At 35.1% G+C, this 15,694-nt stretch overlaps 1 protein-coding gene across 1 annotated transcript; it reads right to left on the bottom strand.

The window, feature by feature from the left end:
• Window positions 1-775: 775 nt before the first annotated feature.
• stxbp3 (syntaxin binding protein 3) lies at window positions 776-14,311 on the bottom strand. The gene is made up of 19 exons (XM_088598396.1): window positions 14,204-14,311; window positions 11,842-11,891; window positions 11,245-11,326; window positions 10,882-10,958; window positions 10,616-10,688; window positions 10,310-10,410; window positions 9,586-9,731; window positions 9,200-9,290; window positions 8,972-9,096; window positions 8,507-8,614; window positions 7,991-8,048; window positions 7,778-7,843; window positions 6,017-6,097; window positions 5,245-5,380; window positions 4,832-4,938; window positions 4,496-4,597; window positions 2,929-3,014; window positions 1,770-1,918; window positions 776-1,450 (listed from the first exon to the last, which is right to left on the bottom strand). Exons 1-19 carry the CDS (start codon window positions 14,247-14,249, stop codon window positions 1,344-1,346), a joined length of 1,791 nt encoding a protein of 596 aa, XP_088454522.1. The 5' UTR covers window positions 14,250-14,311; the 3' UTR covers window positions 776-1,343.
• Window positions 14,312-15,694: the final 1,383 nt, after the last annotated feature.

Raw genomic sequence — 15,694 nt, 5'->3', positions numbered from 1 at the left:
GGCTACCTGCATAAAATTAAGGGATTATATTGTGACTTTGCAATTTAATTTTAATTACATATGTAACATGCTATCATGTGTAGCGAAAAGAAAGTAGGCCATATTTTGTGTATTGGATTACAGAAGGTCCTCTGAGAAGATGTTCCACCCATTGCCCTTTAGCTAAATATGACACCTCTGCTCTGTTAACGTTGGATATCACAGACAAAAAAGTCTCTTATTAAATTCCCATTGAGTTATTCTGTTTCCTCTTCATGTCATTGCTCTATAATACCACCTTACATATTTTGTTACAAAGTATAATGTCACCCTGTTGTTGTGGTATCTTATCAAATGTTTTACACATTATACAAATCTCTTCTTTTCAGTTATTAATGAACAAGGTATACATTCTCCACCTATGAAAGATAATTTTTCCGAAATAGTTCCTCATCCCAAAGGCTTTGGATTATTTAACTTTCCAGCTTGTATTGACAAAAATAAGTCCCAAAGTCTTTTGTTCTAACTTTCCCAAGGTGCTTGAGCTCAGTGAGGAATGTTTTAAATGATAGAAAATTTAAATTAAAAAGAAAGTTTCTATATCCTCATTTTATTCGGCTATTAAGAGCTAGGGGGTGTAAAATGTGATGGTGTATTCAAGTGTTTGTGAATTATTAAAATATTTAAATGTTACAATTATAAATATTTAAATTCTCCTTTATTAGTAATTTGTTGAGATTGTGTAGTACATGAAAAAGTATTAAAACAAAACTGGACATCAAATGAACAGACAAAATAATTAACTAATACTTTTATTTTAGATAAAAATGCTTAATACATGCAATCGTTACAGTGTTTTAACCACATTCATTTATGGAACATAATTTATGTGTAATATACCTCTGACTTAAATTAGTAAGAAAATGAACTTTTACTTTACATACTGTAGCAATAGTCTGGCTAAGATTTCTTTTAAATCTTAGTGGATTTGTGACTGCGCCTGTTGAAACAACTGTTAATTTTTTAATCCAAGCCTCGTGTCAGTTGTTTGGTAGATGGTAAAATATGATGGCTTTTACCTTGAAGTGAAAATCCAGCAGCAGATTATAAAATGGTTATTAGACCAACAGGCAGTGTTTGAATATATAAATTATACATAGCGTTTTAAATCTTCAAGTCTAATTAGTCCTCACTGCTTTCCAACATGGAATAAATACTTTGAGGGTTATGAAAATATCAAGAGACAAGCCTTTTCATGTTAATAGCAATGATGTAATTAAAAATACAAAAACCCACAGAAACAAAAGAATCCCTTCAATCTTCCCATTCAAGACTATTTTCTTCTTTTTCACATATCTTAATTTTCAAGCATTACAGCTTTCGTCGATGATTTTAAAGGGTTCTACAGGACGCTTGTTGAGTAACTTTATATCATCCAGAAGGCTTTTGGGTGTCACAATGTGAGTTGAGCCTGTCGGATAAAATTACAGCATTATTTTTTTTTTCTGTTACCACATTGTTAACCTGTAAAACTAATATACAAAATTTGTCTTTTCAATTTACAAAAAGAGTCTGAATGTATATCATGTTAAAAGGGAGAATTGGTTTAAATATTCATAATTTAACCTGTAGTATGTTATTATAATGGAACAAGTAGAAGTTAATTTCACACTGAATTATTGAAACTAGAAAAAAAAATCAGATGTAGAGACTTGTCTTTTGCCTTATATGCCGCCACACGGAACAAAGAAAAAAATATGAGTTTTCAGTCTGACCATCAGAATACTTACCAATGATAACTTCACATGACTTGACTGCTTGGGTCACTTCATACGCACAGCGCATCTCCGAGTAACTCACTCCTCCAATTATGAAGATGATAAGTCTTGAGCCACCCTTTCGGTCATCTGGATTGCTTGGCTTGTGCTTCTGTCGAGCACTGTGCATAGGAAATATCATGGTAATGCTATGAAGAAAGTCTCCCAACAGTGCATGTGGCTCATGGGTCAAATCAAAATGTACACATATATATGCAAAATATTTCAGAACAGCAGTACTTGCTTCACAAGCTGATGCAATTAACCAAAGGTCAGTCTTACAGTCTCACTCACTTGTTCTTACTGTCTATTTCCTACTGTTTCAGAAATGGCTTCAAACACCAGGCACAGCTTTAAGAACATAAGAAAGGCTACAAACAAGGAAAACCAATTCAACCCATCTAGCCTGCTTGGTAGTTAGCAGTTCGCTGATGCATTTCTGATGTTCTGATGTTTGCTGATGTTCGCCTTATTCAGTCATCTCTTGAAAGAAACGAAGCTATCAACTTTAACATCATGACTGAAAGCTTGTGCCATATTACCACAACCCAGAGAAAAAATATGCAGAATACTAGCAGGTGTAATATATATACTGTATATATCAACTTAGCATCAAAATAAACTTTTACTATATACACTCTTAGAAAAATAAAGATGAAATGTCTTCGTCAAGAATGGTGAAAAACAGGAAAAACACAAAGTATCCAGCATGCACCATTTATCAATACATCTGTGACTGATAGGCTGGAGGCTGGACTAAGTTACCTCAGATGGACCCACAAGCAGGGGAGCCAAGAATCCTTAGGTGATGAATCAAGTTTCTTGATTCACCTCTATGGATATCAGACAGTGTGGTGCAGATGTGCCTAACGATAAAGATTTGTAAGTTTCTACTATGTGTAGTTACTGAAAGCAACAACAGTGTATGGCTTATGACTGAGTCAATAGTCTACATTAGCTGGCCTTCCTGAGGGCTCGTTCAAATCTGACAATGCAATGTTGCTCATTTTATAATGGCTTTCTTGTACAGCTTGGTTTGTTTCCAATGCAGCACACATGCTACTGTAACTGCTAGACAATGCAGTTTTATGCTCATTGTGTGTGTATATATATATACAGTAGCTATCCATACCTTACAGCTCCAGATCCATTCCAAGCCGAAGGGCATTCAGATTGGTGTGGCCATTCCCTGGAGTCTAACTTGTTTTCAAGAGTATCCTGGCAACACACAAGTTAAATACAAAAAGATCGCATTTACATTGATTCACTAAAGTAAAAATGTCACAAAAACATAGCCAAAAAATATACTCAGTGACTGGTCAAGTAAGGATATACAGTGCTAAAAAAGAACTAATTCATTCATCTTAAAGCATAACTGGCTTAAAATGAAGTGAAAAGAAATAATAAAATACCACCTTATAAACGGTATTCTAGTAAATTTTAAATAATTCAATAAATAATGAAAATCAATTACCTTGCCAATTGAGGTGACCATACCTAGATACTGTAATGAGATTGTATTCCTGACCCTTAGATCAAATTTCTTCATTTAGGCAAATTTCTTTTGTGGCTTTAAAAACAGTACTCTTCGTTTTACCTGTACTTGTATTCTCAAGAAATAAACACCGCAATGACCTAGATTACCATTCCTCTCAGTGGTCATTTGTGAAATAATGATAACAGATTTAATAACAGTGACACCTGCTCCATAACTGGTTTTAAATTGGGATCAAATGGCTTTCAACTTTTTTTCTTAACCTGCACAAGGCTGGACCTCAGTCAACACGCAAATGGCCATTAAAGAAGTGTTGTTACAATTAAAAAAGTACTCAACGTACAGTGCCCTAAGTCTATGAAGAAATCAAAAACAATGTTCACTTGATTTATTTAAAAGGGAGGAGAATGGAATAAGTGATTAAAGCTTTGAGCATATCAATAGAGAATTCAGCTCCCCTGTAACTAGATCTACTACTATTATTAGGATCATTCAGAAGATGCTTTACCCGAAATGCTGTAGTGAAGAAGACTTCTGTTGTATTGGGTAAGGGTGTTAATCTGTAATAGACAAGTCTCACATCCAAAGAACTGGATTTACTCTACTTAACACAACTAGCTCCCAATCCATGCATCATGGTACATGAAGCACTCTCATTGTGTGTTTTTTATATAATGCCTCTTCCTGAAGGAATAAAAAGTATTTTCGGTTCAAATCTATAATGTATATACAAAGAGCTCCATGAATCTTTCTCCCTCATCAGAGGAGACTGTTTGTAAAAGTAAATAATGCCCCAGTAAAACACCCATGGGTGCAAATACATGTCACTTTGGATTAGCTAATTCAATTCATAACATATTTGTGGGATTTAAAAACTAAAAACTTCATGTAGCATGTTGCTATCTCTTAAGAGACCTTCATTGAAGAGAATGGAAAGACAATAAAAACTACTTGACACCAAAATTATACTTCAAAAAAACTACTTACAACTACCATGCCAGTTGTTCATCACCTGATGTACATGAGATTACATTTAAGCTTTCAACAGCAAACACTGTCAACCATCTGCATATTACTGCATATTTACCTAGGTTAATTCACTGTAATAAAGCAAACTTTGATACCAAATAGAAGACATCTAACCTATTAAACTCTGGTTAAAGAAGCAGAAGTCAGTTGAAACAAGAAAATACATTCTGTGTACCTCCATCACATCTTTAATCACAGGGGTCCATCGAGAAAGATTGTATCTTTCTTCATGAGAACGATCTCTTCTTGTTGGCTTACGCTGCTGGAAGAATGATTGCTGGAAAAATATAAAATTTTCAGATTTGTCAGTCTTTTAAGGAGAAATTTTAAATTTTCTTTAAATAGCACACTTTAAATAAGCTCTAAAACATTTTTCAATTGATCTGTTAATAAGACCATATATATATATATATCACTACAACAAAAAACAAATTTAGACATGTTATCTCAAACAGAACAATGCAATAGAGCAAAGACTATAGACCTATGGGTCTATAAAATGATTGCTTACAGTGGAGATAATCGGAACTCCAAGATCCTTCCAGTTCAGAATAATTTCACTTTCATTCTCAATTTTGACATGTTGAATCAGTTTATTAAGGTTTTCCTCAGTTGTCCCTATTAACACAAACAGAAAAAAAGTTTAGATGAATTCTTCACAAAAAAAAAGAATTATTTCCTACATTTACCATTCAAGGCTCTGTTGTTTTGGGTATTACTGAGGATTACTTGGATAAAATTAGGGCTTTACAGGGATATAACATTTCTACTGCCATTTCACAAAACAAATGTTACTCTACAAAATACAGCAAAAGGTGTAAAGGTTAAAAAAATCTCTAAAACCACTGCTAATTTTAAAATTAGTTTTACAACTTTTCAGTTTACACTGATGTCCCCCATAAAATATCAGCATGAAAAACACACCGTTTAGGCTGAAGATGTATAGCAGCACAGCTCGTATCTTGTCATCAGTGGAATGAGAATGCAGCAGAACTGGAAGAAGAGTTCTCATTGGATCCTTAACCTTCTGTCCCTCTGCGTCACATCCATTCGCCAGGTCCTAAGAGCACAGAACTGCCCATGATCAGTTACTACAAGCCAGGGAGTTGATAACTAACCTTAATGGGGAACCTTCTAGTTCCCACATGACAAGGAAGCAATGGGCAATTCTGACTTGCATGGTAGACGTCTACATTGTGCACAAGTGGAAAATAAAAGTACACCAACAAGACTGTGTCACCTTCCACCAGACCAAAGCACACCATAAATGAAAGCCCTTATGCGGTTAGATATTCAAACTTGCTATTCTACCAACATCACATGCAAGAACAAACACTCAATAAAAGAAGTTTAAAGTTCTATGTAATCAATGCACTAAATTACTTATAAGCAAGCTAAACATCAGCAATATAATACACTAACATTTTGCCAAGCAAGTCTGAATAATCAGCATAGCAAGTCTACTTACATTCCAGCTATGAACAGATGCAGCTATTTCAATAATAATGCCTAAGTATTATCCAGCCCATGACAGAAAAGAGCTGATAGAAGAATGCAAGGCTCCCTGCCCACTTTTTACCATAAGGTTGCAAAACCATTGCCAAATCATGATGTTGCTTATATTGCTGCTTTCCTTTAACACATTTCATAGTTTTGACGGAGTGTGTTGAATATTGACCGGTTTAAATGACCGTACCTGTTCTGCCTTACACAGCTTCTCAACGCTCAGTTGAAAGTGGTTCATGCAGTCTTCGGCTAAATTCAAATGGATGGTTTTCTGCAAAAACATCAGGATGCAGTTTTCAAAATCCTAGCTTCACCAATTCTAGTCTTACCTGTTTTCAATCACTTCCATAATTATTCCACTCACTAAACCAACTTAATACTGAATCCAACACACGATATTAATAATATGCTGTTTTTAAACAGAATGGAGCTGCTTTTGTGGAGCAATCAGAGAAGTGATATCTGGATCCAAGCTGGATAACTTTAGACATCTTCATGTCTGGAAACAGACGAAGACATCAAGCACACCTTCTGCTTTCTTGCACATCACATTTATCAAGCTGTTGGAATTAGAATTACAGCACTGCTGGTATGGTTCACAAATGACCTCACTCACATTTTCACTTCTATTCTGCATCTTACTCGCACTTGCGCTGTCGCTGTCGCGCTATATTTGCGTTTCAGAGTCCCAGATTTGAGCCAGTGATCCATAATAACCCTTCTGCTTTGACTCCTTTAAATTACACTTTGAACTTTCAAACTCAAAGTAAGAACAAAATGGTACGAACAATAATAAGTGCAACGGTCGAACCACACTCACATATCAAAACGTAAACAGTGTAACCACGCAATCATGACAACTTGTGATGCGCGGGTTGATATATTACCAAAAGCAAAATATTGCAGAAAACCGATCATTTGTATCTTAAATTAAAGTGGTTTTAAGGTTTAAAACGGACGTTTTACCATATTTAAGCTCTAATTGGTTGTATCACAAGGCAAAACAGGAGAAAATGTAAGCAAACAGACAACACTGTATTACAAAGAAAAAAACATAATGGCAACCTTGTTGGAGCAGATCAGGACACAACTCCAGAACAGCAAGATAAAAATAAAGAGAGAGGGACAAAAGAGCCAGGTGGGAGAGGTTTGGCGAGCTCGTCAGCACAACAGAAGAAAAAGCACAGGTTACGTTATCTGCATCGATTGTGAAGCACTTTACAAAAATGACAGTCACAAGACTGGGCTACTTTAATCTCTTTAAAACAAAGAATCTGGATATGCTTTTTCAATAAATGTTGATCAAATGAATGTTCAAATATTTTTGAGTGTAATTTCTAATGGAGCGGGTTCAGACCGGCTTCGGGTAAGTACTTTTATCATTTTAAATCGGGTCGGGCCGACCCATGCCTCACTATAAACAATAGACTGCTGCACGGCGGCAAGGACATCCCACCAAACTGATCTGTCTCGTTTTCAATGTGTGACATCATTTCATTTGTGGTGCATAAAACTAAAACACTGAAGCGATAGGCGCTGATGGGGAGAATGAAGAGGTGAGGTGGTCCACCATAACTCAAGCTTCATAAAAACACAAAGGCAACAAAAGGCTACAGCCAAGGAGAATGAATAGAAACTTTGCCCTTTCGGCAGACCCTCAAGCCAGGAAAGCCTACAACTAGGCTGGTGCTCGCCCCATTACTGACACACACATATCCCTTAACGGCTGGTGAAACCCCGATATCTAGAACCAACACACAAGTCCCTCCTCCCACTATTAACAGCTTGCAGTTCTTAACAGTGCTCCTAGGGGGAGCCCCTTCATAGCGGACACTACAATGTTCTTTCCTCTGACTTAAACAGCGCGGACTTGCTTTACAGCTCGATTTAACTCTGCAAAGCTAGAATACACAAAAAACAGTTATAATGTACATCAAATAGTGTCACTGACCTGTGCAACTTGTTTACGGAAACCAGGCATTTTCTTCATGAGCTGAGACAAACCACTAATTGTAATCTGAGGAAAAAAAAAACTCTCCTTGGAACACAATATATGAAGCACCTTTTTCAAAATCAATGATTTAATTCTTCAATATCCACATAACTCGAATATGAGTAACTGGTATCAATAAAGAAGGGCACATTACAAATAAGAAAATCTAACCTTCTCATCCGGTCGCTTCTTGTTGGAAGAAATTTCCTTCAGCTGCTTTGGGATTTGTCTATCATGAAATAATTTAATGGATACAACTTCAATAAACTTAATATACTAGCTGTGAACCACAATATAATGCAACTGACATACAGTTTTAAAAACTAAAGGGAGAAACCCTATAAGGAACCTCTTATGCAGCAAAGTATCAAAATGAATATTGTATTTTAGCAAGTTCTTGAACTCTGGGGGAACCTTTTACCTGGCCCTTCAAAGTAATACAATTTTACCTAATTTAAAACTGAAAAGATGTTGGTCACTTCAAAAGTTCCTGTTCAATATGGCGTGTTCTTATGACATTCAGTACAATTCATAGATACAGTACGTCAGCTTATTGCTGAAACCTCTAAACTGCATTGTTTCTTCCGACTTTTAGCTACTGTGCTTTTGAATTCAGAATCAGTATGTAATTAGAGCAATAAATGAAAAGAACATGGTAATTCTATAAAAGAATTCCAATCTACCTACTCAGCAACTTCTGCTATGTGCATATGTCGGAGTTTGACCCACAGCTCATCATCCTCGTTCAGAAATGCCTCCTTTTCCTTTGAAGTGGGTCCTTCTTTTGTCTGGTACCTGAAGACATAATGCGATATCAAAACAGCAGGCACCTGTTTTGTTCCTGCTGGAACATTCTGGAACAGTCGATTTCTCGGGATCATTCTGAAATCAGCCTTTCAACCATTTTGTTATGGGATACATGCTGCACCATTAAGAAACTTACTTTTGATTATAAAGAGTAAATCGGTTTACACTACTAATAAATAAAACTTATAAGCACCGTTCAAACGGAACCATTGCCATGTTAACTTTGGAAAAGATGAAGAGAAGACCTAGGAACCTGTTTAATATAGTAAATTCACTTTGCTTTTATTGCATTACAGTACTCACTACAAAAACATCCACTAGAAGACAGATGTTAAAAACACTTACTTATATACATCATTTTCAATAGGGATCACATCATAAGCCATAGCTTGGTATGTCAGCTCATGAAGGATTGGAGATACAGGGTCAAAACCACGATCAATTATCAAAAGCTGTGCATGTGTTTTTCCCTGCAAAACAAGTACAGAACAATTTGATTAAGATACGACAATTAAGTGCAAATTAATCAAGACAGTTTTGTTTCTAAATTTCTAGTGTTTAACACAATCTCACCTTCTTCTTGCACTTTTCATCCATCTCATAGTGTTTGGCAAGTTTTGTGTCTACCAGTTCAGCAAGAATCTTTGTATTATCCAAAGGTTCCCTTTTACAAACAGAAACAGTATGTCCATTTACATTAATGTGAATGATGCTACCTATTTTGCATATTTTACAACAAAAAATGGTTTTAAAAATATATCACTGCAGTGATTATACAAATTCAACCTCTTCCTTTGAACATTTATGTTGGTTCAGTATGTTAATCAGCAGTAATTGTTAATGTAGCCAAGTAATTTATTAAACAATAACCACTAGTTTAATACAACAGAATTACAACAAAAGTTATAACTATTCATAAAAAGGGGTATCAATGCTTAAGAACAAAAAAACATATATACCGCTTATATCTAACACCAGGGTTTTCTTCCAAAGTTGCGCACACTGTTACAATCTGATCAGCTATTGCCTCCAATGTGCTCTGTCTGTCTTCACTGGAGCTGCTGTAAATGCTTCTGAAGGCAGCCGAATTGTCAAGCACAAACACCTAAAAAAGGGAGACCAGGGTTTAAAGTATTTGATGTTTGTTATGTACGTAGGATAGTTCAAATGTTCAGAAACAACATGCAGAGAGAGAGCAACATTGTTCATTTTTCCACAGTCTAATCCTTGGATTAAACTATTGGTGTGCAGTCCTGAAAAGATAAGTGACTACAGATTTACAATATATAAACAAAATGAACACACCAATGACCAAAACTACATCATACAGTAATAAAAATTCAGGAGCCCTAAATAGGGTCATGTCCACTTTAAGATTTTTTTTCCCCCCCAAGAACTCCGTTTCTCAAAACGTAAGGTTTTGTCATTCCCAGAAAATTTTTTCAGCACAACCAGATATACATCAATAGATGGCAAAATTAAAAAGATTCCGTTTCATCATGTTTCAGTACATGAAAGGATGTAAAGAAAGTGAGTTTAATCCTGTAGTATTTTAAGAACTATATATATTTTAGAAATAGATAATTCACACAGCTAAATCATTCTCCAAGGAGTTATGTTAACACATACATTTCAGGAAAGAATACCAGTAAGTTACCATTGACAAAAACAGAATACACTTACTTGTGATTCTTTGGGCAAAAAGTTAATGTTTATTTCCTTACAAATTCTTATTAACTTTCCGCAGTCAGTCTTCATTTTGTTAAACAATTCATCTGGACAATCTAAGAGAAAGCATTTTATTCAAACTTTAATCAAACACAGCACTTAAAATGTTCTCTCTTCAGTTAAAAGTGAATACATACCAACAATAAAAAAAATAAAAGACCACCTATTAAAATATATTAGGTGTTAAAAAAATCAAGGTTATTTGTAACTTGGAAGTAAAGACTTCCACTCAGAGCAAAATAATTTTAATGATATACTTACAATCTGTAAAATACACCAGTGCTGCTTTGTATTTTGGTTTGTTCTTGAAGTCACTGCAAAGCGCTTCAACACTCTGAAAACGGACAGAAAGTTCCCATCAGATTATAAACCTAAGTCTTAACAAAGACAGATATTAGCTTCATGCACAGTCCACAAAAACAATCATATCAAATTACTTTCACGCAACAGCATTTTAAAAGACTCTCATACTGCACCAAAAACACTTTTTGTTTCTACTGAGGAATGGATCTTAACACTGCACAAACCTTTTTTACTGGAGATATAAAATAGACAGCCTTCATTTCGGGCACCGGTTCTCTGTTTTTAAACAGGTCTTCCACAACTGCGAATGAGACGTTTGTCAGATTAATAAACACTCACACACTAAATGTTTCTCTGCAGAACTACACCAAGAGCATACAGTCTTTTACAGCTACAGCATACCTCTCTTCAGTATTTTCAAAAAGCTCTCCTATACTTCTATAACCAAAAACATTGCACTTCATCAAACTGCACTGCATAAAATATCAGTGCCCTTGATCTTCCTTTTACACAGTAAAGCCATAAGATGCAAAACCTAATTTAAACCCAAAATGAAGTGTTCCAACACACATATTTTGGTTACCTACTTGTAATTCTCTCACATGTTAGATCTGACATTTTGCAGCATGATGATAGGAGTTTGGTGGTGAACTGATCCAGTATTAACAGCTGAAATACAATAAAAATGTAACCATTTTAATATAATTATATTAGATTCATACACATACATACAATAACATATCAAGCTCAAAAGCAATTACACTAGCATAAGAACAACTTCTTACATTATTTATAGTATCCATAACACCCTATAATACTTATTGCCATTGGGTATATGAACAGCCCTAGTACTGTGTTGTTATTTAAGCAGAGTAACAGCACAATACAAGGCAGATTAAAGCAACTGTATATTACCAAATATCGAAAACCACTACAACAAAAACGTGTTACAGTAATGATGTACTAATTTTATTACATAGTAAAGCATTATAGGAAACTAATATACGGTACTTCTTTATTCTTCTCATTGAAGACAGACAATATCACCAGCATTGTACCTGAAAATAATTTGGATTAAATCCTTCTCAAAATTTAAGACAATACAATACAGCTTTATTCCAGGAAATGTAAAGTTTATTGTAACTGTTAATGATACACTAGCATCAGGTATGACAAAGATATACCTTCCATCCTCGAGAGTTTCTGCAATCTTCAATTACTGTGTCCTTTATTCCTACAGATAAAACAAATCCTTAATTAACAGGAATAATAAATGCTTAAATGAGAGTATGTGAAAGCACGGGTTTTAAACAACAGATATACTGTAATGCATTTAAGAATTTATTAGATTACTTATCTCGACATAACACAGAGCTATGCCGTAAATGCTTACTCACTTTGATCTTTACTGCTACCCACCTGAACAACACTACATTACTCATGTCTGTGCATTCCTGCACACAAAAAAGTAATCTCAATTCATTCCAGCTTTATAGAGAAACTGTAGGATGATTTACAAATAAGAAACTGTTTCTCTAAACTATAGCATGTTTACTCAAAACACCAATGAACTTGCGTACAGTAAGCTGTTTGTTAACAAAACGTCCTTGAGATTCTGAACAATGCGTGAACTACAGGCAGCTACAAATGACGTTTCTGATCAAATAAAAGCAAGAAAGGAAAGTCATCCAGCTGCTGGAAGAGGGGGCTGCGTGGAAATGAGAATTTTAACTCCTGTTAACCGGCTATAAAGACAGCGCTGCCGGGGGACTGGGCAGAGAAAGAGAAAGGACAGAAAAACTTTTTTCTTCCTCTCATGTTGTATGGTGCTTTAGCCGAAATAAAGACGTTCACTTCACCTCTGTAGTCTGGCTTAATTCCCTCGTCAACCTGAAGAGGGGTTACCCTCAACCATCTCATTAAGACTATTATACTAGACAAGACACATGCCAGGAGGTATAAGGAATGACAGGCACACAGCAGGAATATACAGAAAGATCTTGCAAGCCAAAACATCAAACGTTTTGAGTTCCAACTACAAATGGGGAACAATAAGCATTCCATATTCTCAAGTAACCATTAAACAACCCCGGATCCATAAAGACTGTTCCACTGTTCTGATAAGGTGCAGTGATTCAGCAATCTGGTGAGACTAACAATTTCTCTTTTTAACAGAAATAATCACTGCAGTACGTAAGACTATTCAACAAAAATTAGGACATGCCATCTGACGCACACGGAAATGACAACCGTGGGTTAACTAGCTCACTAGTTTTAAATTCTCATTCCAAAATTTCTTATACAAATACCTGCTAACAATACAATAAGCTACTGTTAAAATATTATCTGATGAAACTGACAAAGGCAGGAGTCAGGACTGGCATCCTTTTTTAGTCTTTACTCTCTCGTGTGTCTGTACATTGCATTCTCCACAAATTAACGGTCATGTGTTCAAGCACATAATAAAGATTTTTATTTGCTTCAATGATTACAGAGAAGTTACATAACCTTTTTGCGCTAAGGTATTAAACTGTTCTTGTTAATATTTGTGAAGCATCGCTGTTCTGTGCATTCGAGTTCTGTGGATGACTGAGTCATCCTAATTGTGGATTTTAAATTATTTAAACTTAAACCATAAATAATACATTTTGTTAGAAGGGAAACTATTTTGTCCAGGAAACCAGAAATATTGGGATGTTTTTAAAGTCTTTGGGGTAACAAGGTTTCAGTTGGAAATCTAGATATCCCAAATGTTACATTTCTTTGTTTTATTTTTTTTTTACACAGCGTTAATATATTTCTGGCTCACTTTAAATTCCTTTCTTAGCCAAATACGGAAATAATTATTAGACTACTAGCTGTAGTCCAAGCTGTCACTGAGCATCATCTATAGAATATAAAGAGGTTTTTTTTTCATATGTCTTCAAGCTACACTTAATTTGAAATGAAAAACAAATTAAACGATATGCGATACAACATAGAAAAACAAACATGGTTCAAAGCAACCGACGTGTAGCTGTGTTTTGTTAGTGTACACTGGGTAGGGTTAAGGAAAGCTACAATTCAATGCGCTTTTGTCCTCCAGTTCAACCATCTACAGTAGCTCAGCTAACCTGAACGCCCAAATCTAGCTCGTCACGATCAATATTTATCAGGTACGAAACAAGATCACAAAAAATTCCAATGTGGCGACCTGTTGCCTGGCGTCTCATCACAAACATTATGATTAAATGAAATGTTTTTTGCTTACAAAAAAAAACGATGCGCTTGAATCATGCAAAAAATTGTGTTTGTTATTTAAACCAGGGTGGCCTCAAAATGATTTTACCCCAATCAGCACAGAAAACTGAAAGTATCTCTCCTCCACCATTCCAGACTTCCGCATTCGGAAATTTTGGGAAACAGCTACAGTAGCTCCTTTATCATCAACGGCCATTAAAATACAGGCGCAATCAGTAAAACGTGATTAACGGGAAACCTAGTAAAAATACAAGGCTGTGAATCAAAACTGTTTTACTGCAAAACCTGACAGTCTGAAGAACTTACTTTGCCAAACTATGTTTCTCAGCCCGTGTTCTGAGCCAGTTGCCATCTTGTTTCTCTGCAGGAAGCCACCGTTACGTCACCACAGTACAATGTCAGCTCAGTCCTAGAGGTCTGTGAAGTCAGAGAACTCATTTAATTTTGCCACACAGATGAACAGTAGTTAGTCATCTTAACGTTATAATTAACAAAATTATTGTTTCCTATCCTCATTAAAGTGAACATTAAGTACATTGGCTGTCAAAACTCTTGGCGTTCCTGGAAGTCTCAACGAAATAAGACATTAAGACAATGAAGTAAGATATTGTTATTTGTTGTGATTTATTGTTATTTATTTGCTTAGTAGACGAGTTTATTCAGGGCAATTTACAGAAGCTTAGAAAAAATGATTCAATGTAAATAGGTGCAATAATACATTAGCTCAATTTAAATCTAAAGTACAATACACATCCTTCTAATAACAGGCTAATAAAATAATAATTATAATGATAATATAATTCCTTTTATAAACACTTTTCAAAAAACTTTTTTGAAAAAGCATTCTCAGCTTTACAATAACACACACAATACACAACAAAATCAAAAAGTGAGAATGTGCTTTCTGAAAAGCAGAAATGCCATTTGAAACCAGGAGTAAGACTCATTATAACTCTAGTAATAGAAAAAAGGTGTCTTTAAGCAATTTTGAGGAGTTGACAGTTGCAAAGCCTCCAATAAATTTGGGCAATGATCCAACAATCATCAGACTGAGTGAATATTGAACACTCCTGCACCAGAGGTAATCGTTTCATGGTGATAAATGAAGTAAAAGCCAAGTAAAATAAATGCATACACATACATAGTTTTGTTTTTAAATAGATATTAAATTGTTTTTCCTAAATATTCAATCAAATGTCAACATGGTCCCATCATTCTGGCCAGTATTTTTATCATCTGAACATATCCCCTTGTTAGCAGTTACACCAGTAGCTGTAGTGCAATGCAGTTTTATTCTCAGCACGGCGCTAAATAATCTTCAAAAATATTCAGAACAGCAGTTTCAGAACCCGTCTTCCTTTCTAATTTTTATTCATTTAAGTTATTTCCATCATTATCATGTTGCAAAACACCCTGATACTACGGGTTGGCTTCTGAGTGGATATTGTGCTTATACAAACGTACCATACAAATGGCCTCCTCTGACTATAAAATAAATGAGTTAGTTCTGCAGAAAGCTCTATAGCTCCAAGAAAGGATAAAAAACACACTGAAAATTATTCCATCATTCCAACATGGAAAGGTAACCAGTGAAAGAAATGAAAGTATATGTAAACATATTTTTTTTTGCTAAATGGTTGTAGACCACAATCAATAAATGCATAGAAAGTTAAGTTAAAATAATACCTGTCCTGGGAAAAGATGCAAAAACTAAAAGAGGTGGCAAACCTCCAATAATGATTTACTGAATTTCATACTTCCTTGTGAACAATTCAATTTTATACCTTCCTGTTGTTT

Source organism: Lepisosteus platostomus, chromosome 11 (genome assembly GCF_059453375.1).
Source record: "Lepisosteus platostomus isolate fLepPlt1 chromosome 11, fLepPlt1.hap1, whole genome shotgun sequence".
NCBI classification, from domain to species: Eukaryota; Metazoa; Chordata; class Actinopteri; order Semionotiformes; family Lepisosteidae; genus Lepisosteus; species Lepisosteus platostomus.
Note: the sequence above shows the minus strand (reverse complement) of the source record. Positions and strands in the feature narration are given on the sequence as shown.